The following is a 24,526-nucleotide window of genomic DNA, read 5'->3' as shown; positions in this document are numbered from 1 at the left end:
CAGCCCCCAAACAGGGAAGATAAGTTGGCAATGATCTCACCAGTCTTGCGCTCCTCTGCTCCGTGATTACCTCCGTGATCAGCTCCAGTCGCTGGGCACTCATTATGGCGGCTGCCACTCTTTGTGCGCTTTTCCAAGCCACTACGTGGCTGTTGTCGTCTTTACACACTTTTCCATGCCGCAAGATGGCAACCGCTGCTCTTTATGACTGGTCGTCTTGCAGAATGGCCGCCGCTTCAGTCCAATGCCGCTAAGCGCGAAGGAGCTGGGCGCACGGCTCTCTAATGGTTCCGGATGCCCAGGAGTGTGGAGCACCTCTTTAAAAGAGCCCGAGTCATAGCTTGTGAGCTGGGTAGTCTGACTGAGATCGGATAGCGTCCCGGAGCATACTCGTGGTTGCAGACAGTCAGACAGCTGAGAGAAAGCCTCGAAAGCAGATTTGAATCTTCCGCTCAATAGAGCAGGAGAAAAAAATTAAATAAAAAGAATTTTGAAAAAAATGCCAATTAGTGCGAAAAAACCCCCAAATTTGAGTAGAGATCAATTATCACAGCTAGTCTAGGTTGGACTGAGTCTAAACTGGGAGGAGTCACTAAGGCTCGATGACATCACAAGTGCAGATTCAGTCCAATTAGTTACTGGACAGAGCAATCAGGTCTGGCTGCTGGTTGCATGATCATAGGAGAATGGCCCATTTTCCGACTTCCGGAGGGCCCAGTAGATTGGTTTTTTCCTCTCCCCAGGCTCCTTTCTAGGAGTCTGGGGAGGGCGAAAACAGCCTCCTCGCCGTCCAGATGTCAGAAACGGCCCGTTTTCTGACTTCTGGTGGGCCTAGTAGGTCCGTTTTTCTGCCTCCGCAAGCTCCAGAGGCTTTCTAGAAGACTGGAGAGGGTGTAAAACCAGAACTTCAGAGAAGCATCCGGAGAGTGAAAAATGGCCAAAGATCAAGGCCAAAAATCAGCTGGCCAGCACGTGCGTGTGAGAGAGACCTAGTCCACACGTTTTTTGAAAAGTTTTTTTATTTTAATTGAACAAAAACACAAAAAATCATCATCCTTCATTACATCTTGTAGAAAGCGTGTCGATTGGTTACAAATAACTTTCGTGCATTTCTTCCACAGTCATTACTTATAATTCATATTAGATTATACACTTTAAATCAAAAATCTTTGTATATCTTACTATGAATGTACCACAATTCTCATTTGACAACAATTATTTGAACATGCTTTTACCTCAAATCATTCATACTTAAAGACACAACCACATAATGGCATTCATTAGCTATTTCAAAAAATCCTCCAATAACATTACACCTTTATGACATATTTTAAGTAAAAGTCAATTAATAATAAAAAAAAGTTTCTAAACCTTTCTCCACCTTTTTTTTCTACCCACGCTTTTTTAATGGTTCATACCATAAAGCTTTACTTATTCTTGCTGTCTTACCTCCATTACAATACACTTCCAGCAGCCTCTATTTGCTTTAATTCTTAACTGGGATCATCCAAAACAAAAAATTAATTTTTGGTAATATTTTTGTAATACTTTCATTTTTATCATTCCAATTCTTCCAAACCATGTTAATTTTACTTTCTCATATTTATCTATTTTATATCTTTCTTTACCTTTTCATAATTTATTTTCTTTAACTGCTGGATATTTTTTGGTCAGTCAATACCTAAATATTTCACTATGGGATTTTGAAATGCTAATAATTCATCATCTGCAAATAAAATTATTTTAGTTTTCTTTTGTACTCCAATTCCTTCAATCCCTAATAGCATTTGGCAAAACCTCCATCAATAATGCAAATAGAACTGGCGATAAAGGACAACCCTGTCTCATTCCCCAGCTTAAGGTTACTGTCTCACCAGGTTGGAATTCCGACTGAAACTTTTCCCACAATCTGGACACTCATATGGCTTCCCTCCTGTATGAGGCATCTGGTGTACCACCAAGTGTGAATTCTGATTAAAACTCTTCCCCTAACCAGAACATTCAAAGGATTTCTCTCCTGTAGTTATTCACCAGGTTGAAATTCTGATTGAAACTTTTCCCACACTGTGGACATTCATATAGTTTGTCTCTAGTGTGAATCTTCTGGTATTTCCCGAGGTCAGAACAGAAAGTGATCTGGACACTTGTATGCCTTCACTCCAGTTTCAGTACTCTGGTGTATCAATAGATCACAATTCCGATTGAACCTTTTTCCAAAATGTGGACATTCATATAATTTCTCTCGTGTGAGACCTCTGATGTTTCACCAATTTGGAATTCTCACTGAAGTTTTTACCACAATCAGCACATTCAAAGTGTTTCTCCCCTGTGTGAGTCCGCTGATGTTTCACCAGGTTGCAATTCTGACTGAAACATTTGCCACAATGAGAACATTCAAAGGGTTTCTCTCCTGTGTGAGTCCTCTGGTGTTTCACCAGGTTGGAATTCTGACTGAAACATTTGCCACAATGAGAACATTCAAAGTGTTTCTCTCCTGTGTGAGTCCTCTGGTGTACCACCAAGCTGGAGCTTTGACTGAAACCTTTCCCACAATCAGGACATTCAAAGGGTTTCTCTCCTGTATGAGCCCTCTGATGATTTACTAGGTGAGAATTCTGACTAAAATCTTTCCCACAATCAGGACATTCAAAGGGTTTCTCTCCTGTGTGAGTCCTCTGGTGTTTAACCAAAGTGGAATTCCAACTGAAACGTTTGCCACAATCTGGACACTCATATGGCTTCCCTCTTGTATGAATCATCTGGTGTATCACCAAGTGTGAATTCTGACTAAAACTCTTCCCACAATCCAAACATTCAAAGTGTTTCTCCTCTGTGTGAGTCCTCTGGTGTTTAACCAAATTGGAATTCCATCTGAAACATTTGCCACAATCAGAACATTCAAAAGGTTTCTCTCCTGTGTGAGTCCTCTGATGAATCACCAGCTCAGAATTCCAATTGAAACATTTGCCACAATCGGAACATTCAAAGGGTTTCTCTCCTGTGTGAGTCCTCTGATGAATCACCAGCTCAGAATTCTGACTAAAACATTTCCGACAATCAGAACATTCAAAGGGTTTATCCCCTGTGTGAATCTTCTGATGTTTAACCAAATTGGAATTCCAACTGAAACATTTGCCACAATCAGAACATTCAAAGGGTTTTTCTCCTGTGTGAGTCCTCTGATGATTTACTAAGTGAGAATTCTGACTGAAATCTTTCCCACAATCAGGGCATTCAAAGAGTTTCTCTCCTGTGTGAGTCCTCTGGTGTACCAACAAGCTCGACCTTTGACTGAAACCTTTCCCACAATCGGGACATTCAAAGGGTTTCTCTCCTGTGTGAGTCCTCTGGTGATTTACAAGGTGAGAATTGTGACTGAAATCTTTCCCACAATCAGGGCATTCAAAGAGTTTCTCTCCTGTATGAGTCCTCTGGTGTACCACCAAGCTGGACCTTTGACTGAAACCTTTCCCACAATCAGGACATTCAAAGGGTTTCTCTCCTGTGTGCGTCCTCTGGTGTTTAATCAAACTGTAATTCCAACTGAATCGTTTGCCACAATCTGGACACTCATATGGCTTTCCGCCTGTATGAGTCATCTGGTGAATCACCAAGTGTGAATTTTTACTAAAGCTCTTTCCACAATCCGAACATTCAAAGTGCTTCTCCCCTGTGTGAGTTCTCTGGTGTTTAACCAAACTTGTATACCAACCGAAACATTTGCCACAATCAGAACATTCAAAAGGTTTCTCTCCTGTGTGAGTCCTCTGGTGGTTCACCAGGTTGGCATTCTGACTGAAACATTTGCCACAGTCAGAACATTTAAAGGGTTTCTCTCCTGTGTGAGTCCTCTGGTGTTCCACCAGGTTGGAATTCTGACTAAAATTTTTCCCACAATCAGGACATTCAAAGGGTTTCTCTCCTGTGTGAGCCCTCTGATGACTTACTAGGTGAGAACTCTGACTGAAACCTTTCCCACAATCAGGGCATTCAAAAGGTTTCTCTCCTGTGTGAGTCCTCTGGTGATTAACCAAATGTGAATTCTGACTGAAACATTTGCCACAATCAGAACATTCAAAGGGTTTCTCTCCGGTGTGAGTCCTCTGATGAATCACCAGTTCAGAATTCTGATTGAAACTTTTCCCACAGTCCGGACATTCAAAGGGTTTCTCTCCTGTGTGAGTCCTCTGGTGTACTATCAAGCTGGACCTTCGACTGAAACCTTTCCCACAATCAGGGCATTCAAAGGGTTTCTCTCCTGTGTGAGTCCTCTGATGGTTCACCAGGCTGCAATTCTGACTGAAACTTTTCCCACAATCAGAACATTCAAAGGGTTTCTCTCCTGTGTGAGTCCTTTGGTGTACCCTCAGTTTGGAATTCTGAATGAAACATTTACCACAATCAGAACATTTAAAAGGTTTCTCTCCTGAGTGAATCCTCTGGTGTGTCAACAGGTGGGAATTTTGACTGAAATTTCTCCCACAATCAAGACATTTATAGGGTTTCTCTCCTGTGTGAGTCCTCTGGTGTATCACTAGCCTGGTATTCCGACTGAAACATTTACCACAATCAGGACATTCAAAGGGTTTCTCTCCTGTGTGAGTCGTCTGGTGTTCCACCAGGTTGGAATTCTGACTGAAACCTTTCCCACAATCAGGGCATTCAAAGGGTTTCTCTTCTCTGTGAGTCCTCTGGTGTACCATCAAGCTGGAGCTTTGACTGAAACATTTGCCACAATCAGAACATTCAAAGGGTTTCTCTCCGGTGTGAGTCATTTTATGTTTCGCCAGGCTTGAACTCTGACTGAAACGTTTGCCACAATCAGGACATTCAAAGGGTTTCTCTCCTGTGTGAGTTCTCTGATGACTTATCAGGCTGGAATTGTGGCTGAAACTTTTCCCACAATCAGGACATTCAAAGGGTTTCTCTCCTGTGTGTGTTCTCAGGTGTCTCACGAGGTGGGAATTATCAATTAAAGATTTTCCACAATCTGGACAGTTATACAGCTTCTTCCTGGTGTGATGCATCACCAAGTTGCCAGTTTCCTCAGTTGTTCGGAGTGCTCTTATTGATATCCTCTTCATCTGTAAGATTTAAATAAAAGTGTAAGTTTAAAATTGTTTCTTTATGAAATGGTTGCAGAAGATGTGAAATAGTATACACTACAATTAAAAAGCAAACATTCAGCAATGCCGAAATAGCTTCTAATGTTAATTATGATTCATTTGACACACTGAAGATTACTGAGATCCAAGTTCAAATATACATTCAATCACAAAATACACTTGTTGACTCTGATCCATCACAAATTCTTTATACTGCAATTATTGGATAGAACCTCTGTAGTTTAAATAATTTTTTTTTATTAAAAATGCTATTTTTCTTTCACACTTTAAATGTTGTAACTGAAACTCAATTTAAACTATGGCAGATGGAAATCTCTACGTTTATATGGGAAGGGGATAAAACAAAAAATTAAACATAAATCATTGCAAGGTGATAAGGACAGAGGTTTGAGTTGACTAGATTTGAAATTGTATTTTGATGCTTGTTTTCTGGCAAAAAGAGTGAGGGACTCTCCAAAATAAGAGCTTCCTTGAGCTTGACAGGCACGAATAAAATTTTTGATGACACAGCTCTTTATGGTATGATAAGGTCAAAGCAACTGTTGATTTTAAACATCACTTTATTAGAAATGCCTTCCTCTTTGGGTGTCTCCCAGGAAGTTTTTAAGAAAAGAAATAGTGGTAAGGTCAGACTTGTGGGCTTATGGTCAAATCTGGTTGAATTATTGTGACCCTCTCCTCAAATCTAAAGAGGAGTTGGAATCAGAAGGATGTTTCCAATTGATTCGTATATTGACAATTGCAAGAAAGATTTGAACTAGACAAAAAGCTATGGATACATCTAAGGTTTATAAACTGCTTTTGAAATTAAACTTGCAGAATGAGTATGTAAAGCATTGTATGATTCAGTGGGCAAAGAACTTTGGATGTAATATAATGCTTGAACAATGGAAGAATATAACAGAATTACAGAGTTGGAAGGGACCTTGGAGGTCTTCTAGTCCAACCCCCTGCTCATGCAGGAAGCTCTATACCAAATGGTTCTTATGAGGTTAGTATCTAACATTGAAGAAATTCTCAAGAATGTATAAAGGCGCCTTAAATGTTGGAAATGTAAATAAGAGATTTTATCATTTATGGAGGAAATATGACAAAGAAATATTGGAGTAGGATTCACAAATTCATATGAAACTTTGATGTTAAATGTGTTGATGGCATCAAGAATGCTATTTGCACAAAAATAGAAGAATATTTTCACTCCCACAATGAATGAATGGCTGCAAAACCTGATGGAGTTAGCAGAGATGGCTAAATTGACTGCTTTGAATAAAGAAAAGAACAGGATTAATATGAAAACCGCTTTTGGACTTTGTTTGTGAGATAGAAAAAAAATGAAAGTTTGATTTTGGGTTTTGTTGATTAGGTAAGTTTGTTGTTATAGAAGGGGCTAGTTTCTATTATCATATAAATGTAAATAGTTGAGGTTTTACATTATTATTCTAATGCACCCAAAGAGTCAGAAGACAATGCTTTTCTTTTTCTTTTCCCCTTTCACATTCACTTTCCTTTCTTCCGCTTTTCCTCCCATTTTCCATTATTTTTATTTCTTCATTGCACTTCTGTATTTTACATTTTGATGAATTAATAAAATAATTGTGTAAAAACAAATTATTAGTACCCTAAAGGGTTATTATGAAATATATTTAGAAGTGCTAGGGATGGATTATACAATTGTAGACAGAGGCATACAGAGAGAAGTACAAATACACACACCTACAAATATGTGTTCATTTGGAAAATCCATGTGTTCTCAGCCAGAAAGCTGTAACAAAACCCAAAATGGTTACAGTCCAACCTTCTATGCTAATTTTAGAGATGTGGGGGCTTTAATTGATAAAATGATGCCTAAAGACTCTGTAAGATTTGAAGCACCAGTTTTGCCATGGAAGTCCTCAGTTCCAAGTAAGGGCAGAAAACACTGTCCACAACCACTCTGGTGACATTCCTATGGAAGCAGTCCTCACTTACTGACTGCATTTGGGACTGGCATCTGTGTCACTAACCAGCCCGATCAGGAAGCACGATATCACAGGACAGTGCCAACTTGCATCTATTCCTCTGCAGTTGTTAAGCGAATCACTGTGGGTTTTTAAAGGCAAGTTCACATGACTATGGCTTGCAACTTCCTGCTGGCATCCCCACTGATTTTTCTTGACAGGATCTAGCTGGGAAGGTCACAAATGGGGATCCCGAGTGTGGGATGCTGAAACCATCATAAATGTGCCCCGGTTGGCAGAACCTAAATTGTGGCAAATGCTTCTCTTCCAACTTCATAACCACAGGAACTGCTGACTTAGAGGTGACATGTTCCAATACTCGAGGTGCTGCCATAAAGAAGAGAAGATTAAGAACTTCTCCAAAGCCCCAGAAGCCAAGACAAGAAGCAACGGATGGAAACCAACGAAGGACCGGATCATCCTAGAAACAAGAAGAAATCTCCTGACAGCGACCAGTGAAACGGCTTCCCTTCCCAAGTTGTGCGTGCTCCTCCTAGGAGACTTGGAAGGAGATACTGGAGAGCCATTTGGTCTAAGTTCTCATGCTTGAACTGCATGTTGGACTGCATGATCGCCAAGGTTACATCCAACTGCCTTTGTCTTTCTTCCAGTTGCTTCTCTGCTTCTACGCTGCGGAGGAAATCAAGCAGCCTTTCTTGCTCCCAGCCTCTCCCCCAACCTATCCTCAACTCACCCACCAGCTGCTGCTGCTTCTTCGACACTTGCAGGAGCCCAAAAGCTACTCGGCGGACTACCTTCCCCCAACAGCGATCCAGTAGATCCTGCACTTCTCTCCCCTCCTTTCTAGCAATGCAGCTCGATGGTTTTAACTCCTTAAAGCTCAAACCCAGATGCTTCCACGGCTTTCTAGGGGCCAATGTTGCCCATTTGACTGCCATCTCCAGATAGGAGGAGGTAAAACAGCCTCGTCCCGTCTCTGCCTACGAAGGCGTTTGCAAGAGGTTTGCACTGAGGTTTGCACATGCCATCAAGTCATTTTCCACTCCTACCAACCGACCTTTGCAACCGATGCAAGTGAAATAGGGAAATGTGATATAATGAACGGTGACACTACTTAATTTGGGAAGATTAGCTACAGGCTGAGTACTAAACGTTCATGAAGTTCTTACAGAATTACATAAGAAGAGTTGGAAGAGAACTACTCTTGGAGACCCTACCGTTCTGGACAAATGGCTGTCCAGCCTCCTATTAAAAAAAAACCATTGACGGAGCAGCCACAATTACTGGAGGCAAAGCATTTCCACGGATTGATTGTTCTCACTGAAAGGAAATGTCTCCTTGATTCTAGGTTGGATACCTTTTTGATAAGTCTCCCCCTGTTACTTCTTGTTCTGCTCTCAAGCACATTGGACAATGGACCCACTGCCTTTTTTCTGTGTCAGCCCCTCAGATATTGAAAAACTGCTATGATGGCATCCCTACTCCTGCTCTGTGTTAGACTAGACATATTCAGTTTTCCTGCGATAGTTCATAGGAGTAGAAAGAAAGAAATTACAAGGAGGGCCTGTATTGTCAGAGAAGCAGCGAAAGAATATGTAATAGACATAATTTATTGTCCACCAGAAAATAATTTAGCAAACCTTATGACAAAACTATTAAGTATACAAAAACACAAAGGTTTTGTGAAACGATTTGGTTAAAATGCTGTCAAGCTATAAATTAGAGGGGACTTAGGATATTAAATTCAGTAGCTGGAACAGTTAAATTGGACAATGGGCAGGAATAGAGCAGTTGAGCTCCTGCATGAGGCAATCTATGCTATGATTGGTTGCTGTAGGTGAAAAGGGGGCGTTTCCCAGTTTCCCCGCTTTTTTTTCCTTCTGTATGCTCTGTATGCTATTTGAAGTTACCTCAGGATGTTCCTGTGTTCCTGCCCATCTTGTTTGCTATAAATGTGTTAAATATATTTATTTATATATAAAATTACAAATTTGTCCCTATGTCACTGATTTCATTTGGAAACTTGCTGCATAATTCCCTGACAGAGGATTGTCTCTATTACACCCAGAGAAAGAAGCCATTTGCAGTGGATGCCATTTGCTGGAAACATCCTGCAGGGAAATTATCATTGTTGTATCCACCTGGTCGATTACCCAGAAGGATGTAAAGAATCGTGGTGAGAAAAAAAAATTCCTCCTCTGGGAGATCCCCTTCCTCTGGGACTGATGGAAGCATTTAGGATTATGAGTGTTCACAAATGGATGGATCTGTCCCAAATGAATCCCTTTATGAGCCTAAACTCTTTCCAAGAAGCTCCCACAGCTTCTTCTTAAAAGCCCCCTCACTATGGTTTGGAAACTGCAGGATGCTTGGGAGAAGGCCGAAGCAGATGTGGCTGCTACAGATTTGGAGTTAACAAACTCAATGTGGGATGAATTGTACTTTTTAAAGAAGATTGGGAAATGGACTTACTATATCTAACTGGAAAACAATTTGGAAAATGGATCGACCAAGAGGTTTTATGATTTGTAGGAATAAGACACAATTGTTGTCTTATTGTTTTGAACTAAAATCTTAAGAAAAAGTTTTATTAATAAGAATCAAACGAAGATATTTTATCTCTCACAGATCAGAAACAACGATTGTGGCTATTTGTGGTAAATAAGCCGCTTAAACTTTATACAAGTTAAATGCAATAGTAGATTGTTAACAAAGTGCTTTGATGTTCCATTTTGTTGTTGGCTCACTTATTACATTGCATTTATATATCATAGATAGATGAATGTCGAATTGGTTGTAAATAGAGGTAGAAGTTTATAAATTTTGGGCCTGCTTCAGAAAGGGAAGAAAGTAATATTGGTAAATCTGCTTTTGTCTTTCTAATGCACATTTTTCTTTGTGTGGGTTTTGAAAAAAAATCTTTCTTTTTTGGGGAGTTTGTACTTTATATGAATTTTCTGAATAGAATATTTTTTCTAAAATAAAGTCCCCTTATTAGAAACAAATTCATGAGGCTACCATCTACCTATTTTCTAAACTGCCTCTGAATTCATAGGTGTACATGGCCTGCCCTTTTGGAGTTCTGTGGGAGGCAGCCACCTACAATTTCTTAACACAGTTTACAAAATTTTAAGGCAGCAAAACAGAATGGTTTGTCCCACTCCCACATGAGTGTTACTCAGAATCAGCCACCATTTTGACACAGAGGGAGGTATGTTAAAAGGGCAATTTTTTACACTAATCCACCACCTGGCCCAGGGATGAATCCTGGGCACAGACCAGGGGTGGGTTCCTGCCAGTTCTAATATCTTCTATAGAAGAGGTCCCACAAATCTACAGTGCCGTTTCGAACCAGTTCCAGCTCCCTACCCCCGCCCGTCCAGACATCATCAAGATGAAGAGCGAGAGGAGGAATTCTGGGAATTGAAGTCCACAAGTCTTAAAGCTGTCAAGTTTGACTACCCCTGGGATTTTTTTCTAGAGGGTTAGGGGTGCAAGGGTCTTGTACCTTGACAGCTTTAAAACTTGCGTGCTTCAAATGCCAGAGTTTCTGAGCCAACATTTTGGTTGCTAAGCAAGAGTGTTGTTAAGTGAGTTTCACCACATTTTACGTTGGCCACGCCCACCCGGTCATATGGCCATCAAGCTACTCCCACAAAGCAGGCAACACCTACAGAAGATGTTCTAAACATTTTTGAAACCCACCACTGGCACACACCCAAAAGTTGCGATAGGGGAGGCTAGGCCTCCAAGTGATTCCCCCAATCCTGAGATAGTTACTGTTCTGCTTAATGATGTGCAGATTTATTTAACGGCTTCATTAGGGAGAACGGGGTGAGAGTAGTTAAGCAAGGTAATGTCGCTTAACAACCATTACAAAATGCAACCTTAATTCGCAGGTCACATTCCCTCTCTAAGCAGTTGAGAAATTCCACAACTTCTGCAAAGGAAATATCCAGAAACTTCTGCTGATAATCAAAAACAAGTCATTGGGATATTGAATTCTGACTGAAATTTCTGCCACAATCAGGACATTCAAAGGGTTGCTCTCCTGTGTGTGTCCTCTGGTTTTGGAATTCTGACTAAAACTTTTCTCACAAACAAGACATTCAAAGGGTTTCTCTCCTTGGGCTTGGCAATCATATAGGGAAAATTGAAAAGGGGGTCTGGGTCCCAACAAAAGGGAATAAAAAGCAGACAAAAGATGTTTGGAGGTTGATAGTGGCATAAGGAAAATTGAATTAGGTTACACCCCAACAAAGAGAAATATAAAAGATCTCTTTGATGGTGGCTTGGGGAAAATTGAAGAGGGTGGATGTGTCAAAACAAAGGAAAGAGAGAAGACAGGAATAGAGAAGTGGGACAAAAGACTTACTAGGAAAAAACAGAGAAATGAAAATGGTTATATGGGAAAATATAAAGCTAAGATAAGGGTTTTATTCCTAAATATGACAATAAAATGGAGTTGCTAACTGATTGAATATGATAATGGAAATATAATTAAATAAATGTTAAAATATATGAACAAATATGAAATTTATATGGGAAGATTGTAAAGGAGAGGTTTGTGATTCACTTTTATACATGATAATTAAACAGTTGCTAATTGATTGAACATGACAATAGAAGGACAATTAAGTATAGGTCAAATATATGAAACATGGACACATATAGAACTTTAAAGATTATGAACAAAGTGAGATGTGTACCACTTGTTATTCTATATAGTAGATTAAGGGAATTAAAGGGAAGTAGAGAAGAGTGACAGAGGGAAGAAAGGAGGTAGGGAGGGGGAGAAGAGAGGGAGAAAAAAGTGATGGATAAGGTACAAATATGGTATATAGAGAGCAGAAGAACCAATAATTGTTTCTGGGAGTTGATAGTCAAATGAATTGATGTAAACATTTAATAATACAATGTGATGTTGGCTATGTATTGTAATAGTATTGTTTCCAAAAGATGACCTAATTAATTTACGAGCCTCGAGACAAAGTTCAAAAGAAATCCATTCATTTATTAGGATCAACATTTTGGCATGTTCTTCTGCAGATCCGAAACTGACATCTGCTTAATTGCGTTTCAACTTTATCCCTGTATCCCCTCCCTTCTGTCTGTGTCATAAATCACATCCACCAATAAGGTGCTGCGGCAGGCTATGAACATGCACATTTCACCCGCCAGCTGTAGGAATATGAGACCTGACTCTGGCCAAAGGTATGCATGGAATTATTCTCCCTTTTCCTATGTCAATGATAGTTGTCATGAAAACTTTTTACAAGTTGACAAGTATATGTTATGAAAATGAAGTGTGTGTGTGTGTGTGTAGGTGTATGTGACGAGCCGATGGACAGAGAATGGAAGCAGTGGACTTCCTCTCCCATGTGGCAAAGGGCAAAGCTTGGAGGGATCCTGTAGAGAGGAAAAGGCTTGATAACAACAAAGAAAACAACGGATAGTACACCTTTATCAAATTAATATTTTCCATTTTTTCTCTCCAATCACAGATCTACTATTGAGATATCTTTCAGTAAATGAATCAGGCCGAAACTTAAATACCGTAGTCAATTTCTCACCTATACTTCAAAAGAGATCAAAAATGAAATTTAAGCCTTCTCTAAACTCATCAATTTTTGCCTAATGTGGATTTCCATGACTTCCTCTCCTGTGTGTAAACCTACATTACTTATAGGTCATTTGTATGGTTTCTCTCCTGTATATATCCTCTGGTGTCTCACCAGGTTAAAACAGTGACTGAAACTTTTCGCACAATCCATACATTCAAAGGGTTTTTCTCCTGTGTGAGTTCTCTGGTGTATCACCAGGTTGAAATTCCTTTTTAATTTTTTTTTAAAACACAAATAATACAAACAGTACATATACAACTGAATACAAAAAAGACAGACAAAATAAAAAGGGAAAAAACACATATTACAGTGTACCCCCCACCTCCTGGAGCCCCCCCTCTATATTTCTTAGATATACAATATATTCCCATTATGCCCTTATCTCCTCCTAAACAACATATATTCTTGAGGTTTATTCCCTTTGCCTTCCACCAACACTGATTTTATATTAAAAACCCAATATTTCATTATAATTATTTACTTCAATCATCCCCTTTTAAAGTTTAATTTCTGTTGTTAATTTATCATTTGTTGCCATACTTCAAATTTCATTATACCACCCATTTCTTTGAATATCTCAATTTTGTCCCCAATATTTAGCCATCAATAATCTAGCTGCCATTATCAAATTTACAATCAATTCTTTTTTTGTTTCATTTATATCCCATTTATCCACCAGCAACAATAACGCAATCCTCGGTGACATCTCTGGATTTACATTCAACAGTGCTCTAATTTCTCTAAACACCATGTCCCATATTTTTGTGCACTATCACAATCCCACCGCTTATGTTTATATGTTCAAACCTCTTTCTTGCACCTCCAACAAATATTTGTATATTTACCATCTATTTGATTTAATTTACGTGGTGTTAGGTACTACCTCCATATCACTTTATATAAAATCTTCCTTAACTCTAACTGAAATATTCTTATATACCAGTGATGGAGAACCTTTTTTGTCTTGCGTGCCAAAAACAGGGGGAGCACAGGGTTGTGCGCAGGCATGCCACACCCATGCTACGCGCATGACCGAAGCACACATGTGCGCACAACCAGCAATCCCCCCATTTTGGAGTGCTTTTTTGCCCTCCCCAGGCTTCAGAAGCTTTATAGGAGCCTGGGAAGGGTGAAAACAGCCTCCCCCGCCCCACCTGGAGGCTTCAGGAGCTTCCCTGAAGTCTCCAGAGCACAAAAAACCAGCCCTAAGGGCAAACCACAAGGGCAGGAACAGACTTCCCATTTGCTCGTACGGCCGGTTTTAGCCCTCCAGAGCCTTCAGGGGCCTTCAGGAGGCTTCCCTGAAGGCTCCGGGGGACAAAAAATGACTCTACGAGCAAACCAGAAGTGACTTGAAATTGAAATTCCGATTGAAACTTTACCCACACTGTGGATATTCATATGGTTTCCTATGTGAGTCTTCTGATATTTCACCAGGTCAGAACGGTAAGTGAAACGTTTCCCACATTCTGGACACGCATATGGCTTCAATCCTGTATCAGTCCTCTGGTATATCAGTAGATCAGAATTCCGACTGAACTTTTTCCACAATCTGGAAATTCATATTGTTTCTCTTGTGTGAGTTCTCTGATGTTTCACCAGTTTGGAATACTTCCTGAATTTTTTACCACAATCAACACATTCAAAGTGTTTCTCCCCTGTGTGAGTCTTCTGGTGTACCACCAAGTTGGACCTTTGACTGAAACTTTTCCCGCAATCAGGACATTCAAAGGGTTTCTCCCCTGTGTGAATACTCTGGTGAACCACCAAGCTGGATCTTTGACTGAAACCTTTCCCACAATCAGGACATTCAAAGGGTTTCTCTCCTGTGTGAGTCCTCTGGTGTTTCACCAGATTGGAATTATGACTGAAACTTTTGCCACAATGAAGACATTCAAAGGGTTTCTCTCCTGTGTGAGTCCTCTGGTGGTTCACCAGGTTGGCATTCTGACTGAAACATTTGCCACAATCAGAACATTTAAAGGGTTTCGCTCCTTTGTGAGTCCTCCGGTGTTCCACCAGGTTGGAATTCTCACTAAAAATTTTCCCACAATCAGAACATTTAAAGTGTTTCTCTCCTGTGTGAGCCCTCTGATGACTTACTAGGTTAGAACTCTGACTGAAACCTTTCCCACAATCAGGGCATTCAAAAGGTTTCTCTCCTGTATGAGTCCTCTGGTGTACTATCAAGCTGCACCTTCGACTGAAACCTTTCCCACAATCAGGGCATTCAAAGGGTTTCTCTCCTGTGTGAGTCCTCTGATGGTTCACCAGGATGCAATTCTGACTGAAACATTTGCCACAAACAGGGCATTCAAAGGGTTTTTCTCCTGTGTGAGTCGTCTGGTGTTCCACCAGGTTGGAATTCTGACTGAAACCTTTCCCACAATCAGGGCATTCAAAAGGTTTCTCTCCTGTGTGAGTCCTTTGGTGTACCCTCAGTTTGGAATTCTGAATGAAACATTTACCACAATCAGAACATTTAAACGGTTTGTCTCCTGAGTGAATCCTCTGGTGTGTCATCAGGTGGGAATTTTGACTGAAACTTTTCCCACAATCAGAACATTCAAAGGGTTTCTCTCCTGTGTGAGTCCTTTGGTGTACCCTCAGTTTGGAATTCTGAAGGAAACATTTACCACAATCAGAACATTTAAAAGGTTTCTCTCCTGAGTGAATCCTCTGGTGTGTAATCAGGTTGGAATTTTGACTGAAATTTTTCCCACAATCAAGACATTTATAGGGTTTCTCTCCTGTGTGAGTCGTCTGGTGTTCCACCAGCTTGTAATTCTGACTGAAACCTTTCCCACAAACAGGGCATTCAAAGGGTTTTTCTCCTGTGTGAGTCGTCTGGTGTTCCACCAAGTTGGAATTCTGACTGAAACCTTTCCCACAATCAGGGCATTCAAAGGGTTTCTCTCCTGTGTGAGTTCTCAGGTGTCTCACGAGGTGGGAATTATCAATTAAAGATTTTCCACAATCTGGACAGTTATACGGCTTCTTCCTGGTGTGATGCATCACCAAGTTGCCAGTTTCCTCAGTTGTTCGGAGTGCTCTTATTGGTATCCTCTTCATCTGTAAGATTTAAATAAAAGTGTAAGTTTAAAATTGTTTCTTTATGAAATGGTTGCAGAAGATGTGAAATAGTATACACAAGTAAAAAGCAAACATTCAACAATGCCGAAATAGCTTCTAATGTTAATTATAATTCATTTGACACACTGAAGATTATTGAGATCCAAGTTCAAATATACATTCAATCACAAAATACACTTGTTGACTCTGATCCATCACAAATTCTTTATATTGCAATTATTGGATAGAACCTTTGTAGTTTAAATAATTTTTTTTACTAAAAATGCTATTTTTCTTTCACACTTTAAATGTTGTAACTGAAACTCAATTTAAACTATGGCAGATGGAAATCTCTAAGTTTATATGGGAAGGGGATAAAACAAAAAATTAAACATAAATCATTGCAAGGTGATAAGGACAGAGGTTTGAGTTGACTAGATTTGAAATTGTAAGAAAGATTTGAACTAGACAAAAAGAGCTATGGATATGTCTAAGGTTTATAAACTGCTTTTGAAATTAAACTTGCAGAATGAGTATGTAAAGCATTGTATGATTCAGTGGGCAAAGAACTTTGGATGTAATATAATGCTTGAACAATGGAAGAATATAACAGAATTACAGAGTTGGAAGGGACCTTGGAGGTCTTCTAGTCCAACCCCCTGCTCAGGCAGGAAGCTCTATACCAAATGGTTCTTATGAAGTTAGTATCTAACATTGAAGAAATTCTCAAGAATGTATAAAGGCGCCTTAAATGTTGGAAATGTAAATAAGAGATTTTATCATTTATGGTGGAAATATGACAAAGAAATATTGGAGTAGGATTCACAAATTCATATGAAACTTTGATGTTAAATGTGTTGATGGCATCAAGAATGCTATTTGCACAAAAATGGAAGAATATTTTCACTCCCACAATGAATGAATGGCTGCAAAACCTGATGGAGTTAGCAGAGATGGCTAAATTGACTGTTTTGAATAAAGAAAAGAACAGGATTAATTTGAAAACCGCTTTTGGACTTTGTTCGTGAGATAGAAAAAAAATGAAAGTTTGATTTTGGGTTTTGTTGATTAGGTAAGTTTGTTGTTATAGAAGGGGCTAGTTTCTATTATCATATAAATGTAAATAGTTGAGGTTTTATATTATTATTAAACACCTTTATCATTTTCCATTTTTTCTCTCCAATCACAGATCTACTATTGAGATATCTTTCAGTAAATGAATCAGGCCGAAACTTAAATAGTCAATTTTTCACCTATACTTCAAAAGAGATCAAAAATGAAATTTAAGCCTTCTCTAAACTCATCAACTTTTGCCTAATGTGGATTTCCTTGACTTTCTCTCCTGTGTGTAAACCAGAGGTGGGTTCCTACCAGTTCGCGCCTATTCGGTAGAACCGGTTCGTCAAATCTACTGAACCGGTTAGAATATAGTTCCACCAGTGGATCCGGAAAACAGGCCACACCTACAGAAGAGGTTCCAAAATTTTTTGAAACCCACCACTGGTCCTTGGATATGATTATTCTACACTATCAGGCTCATATTTATAAAACTCAGTGCCTCTGTGAAAGGTAAGGATGACTACTGCATTTGTGGTGCAATCAGAACATTGTATGTGTTGAAGTTATTTTAACGCAAACCAAAGATGCCTTTTAAAAAACAAGTTTACATCCTATTCTTATGCATGCCAGTGCTGTGTGTGAGGTAATTTAAGGTGGTTCTAACAAGTGTCGTCGGCATCTTCATATCCGGTCACATGGGCGGCAAGCCACTCCCACAAAGGAGGCCACACCCACAGAGCAGGTTCGAACAATTTTTGAAACCCACCACTGGTGTAAACCTACATTACTTATAGGTCATTTGTATGGTTTCTCTCCTGTATATATCCTCTAGTGTCTCACCAGGTTAAAACAGTGACTGAAACTTTTCGCACAATCCATACATTCAAAGGGTTTTTCTCCTGTGTGAGTTTTCTGGTGTATCACCAGGTTGGAATTCCTTTTTAATTTTTTTTAAAACACAAATAATACAAACAGTACATATACAACTGAATACAAAAAAGAAAGACAAAATAAAAAGGGAAAAAACACATATTACAGTGCACCCCCCGCCTCCTGGAGCCCCCCCTCTATATTTCTTAGATATACAATATATTCCCATTATGCCCTTATCTCCTCCTAAACAACATATATTCTTGAGGTTTATTCCCTTTGTCTTCCACCAACACTGATTTTATTAAAAAAAAACACCCATATTTCATTATAATTATTTACTTCAATCATCCCTTTTTAAAGTTTAATTTCTGTTGTTAATTTATCATTTGTTGCCATACTTCAAATTTCATTATACCACTCATTTCTTTGAATATCTCAATTTTGTCCCCAATATTTAGCCATCACTAATCTAGCTGTCATTATCAAATTTACAATCAATTCTTTTTTTGTTTCATTTATATCCCATTTATCCACCAGCAACAATAACGCAATCCTCGGTGACATCTCTGGATTTACATTCAACAGTGCTCTAATTTCTCTAAACACCATGTCCCATATTTTTGTGCACTATCACAATCCCAGCGCTTATGTTTATATGTTCAAACCTCTTTCTTGCACCTCCAACAAATATTTGTATATTTACCATCTATTTGATTTAATTTACGTGGTGTTAGGTACTACCTCCATATCACTTTATATAAAATCTTCCTTAACTCTAACTGAAATATTCTTATATACCAGTGATGGAGAACCTTTTTTGTCTTGCGTGCCAAAAACAGGGGGAGCACAGGGTTGTGCGCAGGCATGCCATACCCATGCTACGCGCATGACCGAAGCACACATGCGCGCACAACCAGCAATCCCCCCATTTTGGAGTGCTTATTTGCCCTCCCCAGGCTTCAGAAGCTTTATAGGAGCCTGGGGAGGGTGAAAACAGCCTCCTCTGCCCCAGCTGGAGGCTTCAGGAGCTTCCCTGAAGCCTCCAGAGCACAAAAAACCAGCCCTAAGGGCAAACCACAAGGGCAGGAACGGACTTCCCATTTGCTCATACGGCCGGTTTTAGCCCTCCAGAGCCTTCAGGGGCCTTCAGGAGGCTTCCCTGAAGGCTCCGGGGGACAAAAAAATGACTCTACGAGCAAACCAGAAGTGACTTGAAATTGAAATTCTGATTGAAACTTTACCCACACTGTGGATATTCATATGGTTTCCTATGTGAGTCTTCTGATATTTCACCAGGTCAGAACGGTAAGTGAAATGTTTCCCACATTCTGGACACGCATATGGCTTCAATCCTGTATCAGTCCTCTGGTATATCAGTAGATCAGAATTCCGACTGAACTTTTTCCACAATCTGGAAATTCATATTGTTTCTCTTGTGTGAGTTCTCTGATGTTTCACCAGTTTGGAATACTTCCTGAATTTTTTACCACAATCAACACATTCAAAGTGTTTCTCCCCTGTGTGAGTCTTCTGGTGTACCACCAAGTGGGACCTTTGACTGAAACTTTTCCCGCAATCAGGACATTCAAAGGGTTTCTCTCCTGTGTGAGTCCTCTGGTGTTTAAGCAAACTGGAATTCCAACTGAAACATTTGCCACATTCAGAACATTCAAAGGGTTTCTCTCCTGTGTGAGTCCTCTTGTGGTTCACCAGGTTGGCATTCTGACTGAAACACTTGTCACAGTCAGAACATTTAAAGGGTTTCTCTCCTGTGTGAGTCCTCTGGTGTTCCACCAGGTTGGAATTCTCACTAAAATTTTTCCCACAATCAGGACATTTAAAGTGTTTCTCTCCTGTGTGAGCCCTCTGATGACCTATTAGGTGAGAACTCTGACTGAAACCTTTCCCACAATCAGGGCATTCAAAAGGTTTCTCTCCTGTGTGAGTCCTCTGGTGATTAACCAAATGTGAATTCTGACTGAAACATTTGCCACAATCAGAACATTCAAAGGGTTTCTCTCCGGTGTGACTCCTCTGATGAATCACCAGCTCACAATTCTGATTGAAACTTTTCCCACAATCCGGACATTCAAAGGGTTTCTCTCCTGTGTGAGTCCTCTGGTGTACTATCAAGCTGGACCTTTGACTGAAACCTTTCCCACAATCAGGGCATTCAAAGGGTTTCTCTCCTGTGTGAGTCCTCTGATGGTTCACCAGGATGCAATTCTGACTGAAACTTTTCCCACAATCAGAACATTCAAAGGGTTTCTCTCCTGTGTGAGTCCTTTGGTGTACCCTCAGTTTGGAATTCTCAATGAAACATTTACCACAATAAAAACATTTAAAAGGTTTCTCTCCTGAGTGAATCCTCTGGTGTGTCATCAGGTGGGAATTTTGACTGAAACTTTTCCCACAATCAAGACATTTATAGGGTTTCTCTCCTGTGTGAGTTGTCTGGTGTTCCACCAGCCTGTAATTCTCACTGAAACCTTTCCCACAAACAGGGCATTCAAAGGGTTTATCTACTCTGTGATTCCTCTGGTGTACCATCAAGCTGGAGCTTTGACTGAAACATTTGCCACAATCAGAACATTCAAAGGGTTTCTCTCCGGTGTGAGTCCTCTGATGGTTCACCAGGATGCAATTCTGACTGAAACTTTTCCCACAATCAGGGCATTCAAAGGGTTTCTCTCCTGTGTGAGTCCTTTGGTGTACCCTCAGTTTGGAATTCTGAATGAAACATTTACCACAATCAGAACATTTAAAAGGTTTCTCTCCTGAGTGAATCCTCTGGTGTGTCATCAGATGGGAATTTTGACTGAAATTTCTCCCACAATCAAGACATTTATAGGGTTTCTCTCCTGTGTGAGTCCTCTGGTGTATCACCAGCTTGGTATTACGACTGAAACATTTACCACAATCAGGACATTCAAAGGGTTTTTCTCCTGTGTGAGTCGTCTGGTGTTCCACCAGGTTGGAATTCTGACTGAAACCTTTCCCACAATCAGGGCATTCAAAGGGTTTCTCTCCTGTGTGAGTCCTTTGGTGTACCCTCAGTTTGGAATTCTGAATGAAACATTTACCACAATCAGAACATTTAAAAGGTTTCTCTCCTGAGTGAATCCTCTGGTGTCTCATCAGGTGGGAATTTTGACTGAAATTTCTCCCACAATCAGGACATTTAAAGGATTTCTCTCCTGTGTGAGTCCTCTGATGTATCACCAGCCTGGTATTCTGACTGAAACATTTACCACAATCAGGACATTCAAAGGGTTTCTCTCCTGTGTGAGTCGTCTGGTGTTCCACCAGGTTGGAATTCTGACTGAAACCTTTCCCACAATCAGGACATTCAAAGGGTTTCTCTTCTCTGTGAGTCCTCTAGTATACCATCAAGCTGGAGCGTTGACTGAAACATTTGCCACAATCAGAACATTCAAAGGGTTTCTCTCCGGTGTGAGTCATTTTATGTTTCGCCAGGCTTGAACTCTGAGAGAAATATTTGCCACAATCAGGACATTCAAAGGGTTTCTCTCCTGTGTGAGTTCTCTGATGACTTATCAGGCTGGAATTGTGGCTGAAACTTTTCCCACAATCAGGACATTCAAAGGGTTTCTCTCCTATGTGTGTTCTCAGGTGTCTCACGAGGTGGGAATTATCAATTAAAGATTTTCCACAATCTGGACAGTTATACGACTTCTTCCTGGTGTGATGCATCACCAAGTTGCCAGTTTCCTCAGTTGTTCGGAGTGCTCTTATTGGTATCCTCTTCATCTGTAAGATTTAAATAAAAGTGTAAGTTTAAAATCGTTTCTTTATGAAATGGTTGCAGAAGATGTGAAATAGTATACACTACAAGTAAAAAGCAAACATTCAACAATGCGGAAATAGCTTCTAATGTTAATTATGATTCATTTGACACACTGAAGATTACTGAGATCCAAGTTCAAATATACATTCAATCACAAAGTACACTTGTTGACTCTGATCCATCACAAATTTTTTATACTGCAATTATTGGATAGAACCTCTGTAGTTTAAATAATTTTTTTTAACTAAAAATGCTATTTTTCTTTCACACTTTAAATGTTGTAACTGAAACTCAATTTAAACTATGGCAGATGGAAATCTCTAAGTTTATATGGGAAGGGGATAAAACAAAAAATTAAACATAAATCGTTGCAAGGTGATAAGGACAGAGGTTTGAGTTGACTAGATTTGAAATTGTATTTTGATGCTTGTTTTCTGGCAAAAAGAGTGAGGGACTCTCCAAAATAAGAGCTTCCTTGAGCTTGACAGGCATGAATAAAATTTTTGATGACACAGCTCTTTATGGTATGATAAGGTTAAAGCAACTGTTGATTTTAAACATCACTTTATTAGAAATGCCTTCCTCTTTGGGTGTCTCCCAGGAAGTTTTTAAGAAAAGAAATAGTGGTGAGGCCAGACTTGTGGGCTTATGGTCAAATCTGGTTGAATTATTGTGACCCTCTCCTCAAATCTAAAGAGGAGTTGGAATCAGAAGGATGTTTCCAATTGATTCGTATATTGACAATTGCAAGAAAGATTTGAACTAGACAAAAAGAGCTATGGATATGTCTAAGGTTTATAAACTGCTTTGAAATTAAACTTGCAGAATGAGTATGTAAAGCATTGTATGATTCAGTGGGCAAAGAACTTTGGATGTAATATAATGCTTGAACAATGGAAGAATATAACAGAATTACAGAGTTGGAAGGGACCTTGGAGGTCTTCTAGTCCAACCCCCTGCTCAGGCAGGAAGCTCTATACCAAATGGTTCTTATGAGGTTAGTATCTAACATTGAAGAAATTCTCAAGAATGTATAAAGGCACCTTAAATGTTGGAAATGTAAATAAGATATTTTATCATTTATGGTGGAAATATATCAAAGCAATATTGGAGTAGGATTCACAAATTCATATGAAACTTTGATGTTAAATGTGTTGATGGCATCAAGAATGCTATTTGCACAAAAATAGAAGAATATTTTCACTCCCACAATGAATGAATGGCTGCAAAACCTGATGGAGTTAGCAGAGATGGCTAAATTGACTGCTTTGAATAAAGAAAAGAACAGGATTAATTTGAAAACCGCTTTTGGACTTTGTTCGTGAGATAGAAAAAAAATGAAAGTTTGATTTTGGGTTTTGTTGATTAGGTAAGTTTGTTGTTATAGAAGGGGCTAGTTTCTATTATCATATAAATGTAAATAGTTGAGGTTTTATATTATTATTCTACTGCACCCAAAGAGTCAAAAGACAATGCTTTTCTTTTTCCTTTCCCCTTTCACATTCACTTTCCTTTCTTCCGCTTTTCCTCCCATTTTCCATTATTTTTATTTCTTCATTCAGTTCTGTATTTTACATTTTGATGAATTAATAAAATAATTGTGTAAAAACAATTATGAAATACATTTAGAAGTGCTAGGGATGGATTATACAATTGTAGACAGAGGCATACAGAGAGAAGTACAAATACACACACCTACAAATATGTGTTCATTTGGAAAATCCATGTGTTCTCAGCCAGAAAGCTGTAACAAAACCCAAAATGGTTACAGTCCAACCTTCTGTGCTAATTTTAGAGATGTGGGGGCTTTAATTGATAAAATGATGCCTAAAGACTCTGTAAGATTTGAAGCACCAGTTTTGCCATGGAAGTCCTCAGTTCCAAGTAAGGGCAGAAAACACTGTCCACAACCACTCTGGTGACATTCCTATGGAAGCAGTCCTCACTTACTGACTGCATTTCGGACTGGCATCTGTGTCAATAAGCAGCCCGATCAGGAAGCATGATATCACAGGACAGTGCCAACTTGCATCTATTCCTCTGCAGTTGTTAAGCGAATCACTGTGGGTTTTTAAAGGCAAGTTCACATGATTATGGCTTGCAACTTCCTGCTGGCATCCCCACTGATTTTTCTTGACAGGATCTAGCTGGGAAGGTCACAAATGGGGATCCCGAGTGTGGGACGCTGAAACCATCATAAATGTGCCCCGGTTGGCAGAACCTAAATTGTGGCAAATGCTTCTCTTCCAACTTCATAACCACAGGAACTGCTGACTTAGAGGTGACATGTTCCAATACTTGAGGTGCTGCCACAAAGAAGAGAAGATTAAGAACTTCTCCAAAGCCCCAAAAGGCAAGACAAGAAGCAACGGATGGAAACCAACGAAGGACAGAAGCATCCTAGAAACAAGAAGAAATCTCCTGACAGCGACCAGTGAAACGGCTTCCCTTCCCAAGTTGTGGGTGCTTCTCCCTGGAGCCCTGGAAGAAGATACTGGAGAGCCATTTGGTCTAAGTTCTCATGTTTGAACTGCATGTTGGACTGCATGATCGCCAAGGTTACATCCAACTGCCTTTGTCTTTCTAGTTGCTTCTCTGCTTCTACGCTGCGGGGGAAATCAAGCAGCCTTTCTTGCTCCCAGCCTCTTCCCCAACCTATCCTCAACTCACCCACCAGCTGCTGCTGCTTCTTCGATACTTGCAGGAGCCCAAAATCTACTCGGCGGACCACCTTCCTCCCATCAGCGATCCTGTAGATCCCGCACTTCTCTCCCCTCCTTTCTAGCAATGCAGCTCGATGGTTTTAACTCCTTAAAGCTCAAACCCAGATGCTTCCACGGCTTTCTAGGGGCCAATGTTGCCCATTTGACTGCCATCTCCAGATAGGAGGAGGTAAAACAGCCTCGTCCCGTCTCTGCCTACGAAGGCGTTTGCAAGAGGTTTGCACTGATTACATGCCATCAAGTCATTTTCCACTCCCAGCAACCGACCTTTGCAACCGATGCA

General features: G+C 39.9%; 1 protein-coding gene and 1 pseudogene across 3 annotated transcripts in view; both read right to left on the bottom strand.

The window, feature by feature from the left end:
- LOC116523821 (zinc finger protein OZF-like) overlaps positions 1-24,526 on the bottom strand; it is a 96,117-nt gene that overhangs the window by 41,002 nt on the left and 30,589 nt on the right. The window contains exons 1-2 of one of the 3 annotated variants that reach the window (XM_032238906.1): positions 7,818-7,900; positions 2,254-5,084 (exon numbers count right to left, since the gene is read on the bottom strand). In XM_032238906.1, the coding sequence (XP_032094797.1) occupies positions 2,254-5,084 (2,831 nt within the window). In that variant the 5' untranslated portion in view covers positions 7,818-7,900. Of the gene's footprint in view, positions 1-1,448; positions 5,085-7,817; positions 7,901-24,526 lie in introns of those variants that run through there. The other 2 variants (XM_032238902.1, XM_032238903.1) reach the window with 2 other exon arrangements.
- Positions 13,304-24,281, bottom strand: LOC116523853 (annotated as a pseudogene).

Source organism: Thamnophis elegans, chromosome 2 (assembly GCF_009769535.1).
Source record: "Thamnophis elegans isolate rThaEle1 chromosome 2, rThaEle1.pri, whole genome shotgun sequence".
Classification (NCBI taxonomy): Eukaryota; Metazoa; Chordata; class Lepidosauria; order Squamata; family Colubridae; genus Thamnophis; species Thamnophis elegans.
Note: the sequence above shows the minus strand (reverse complement) of the source record. Positions and strands in the feature narration are given on the sequence as shown.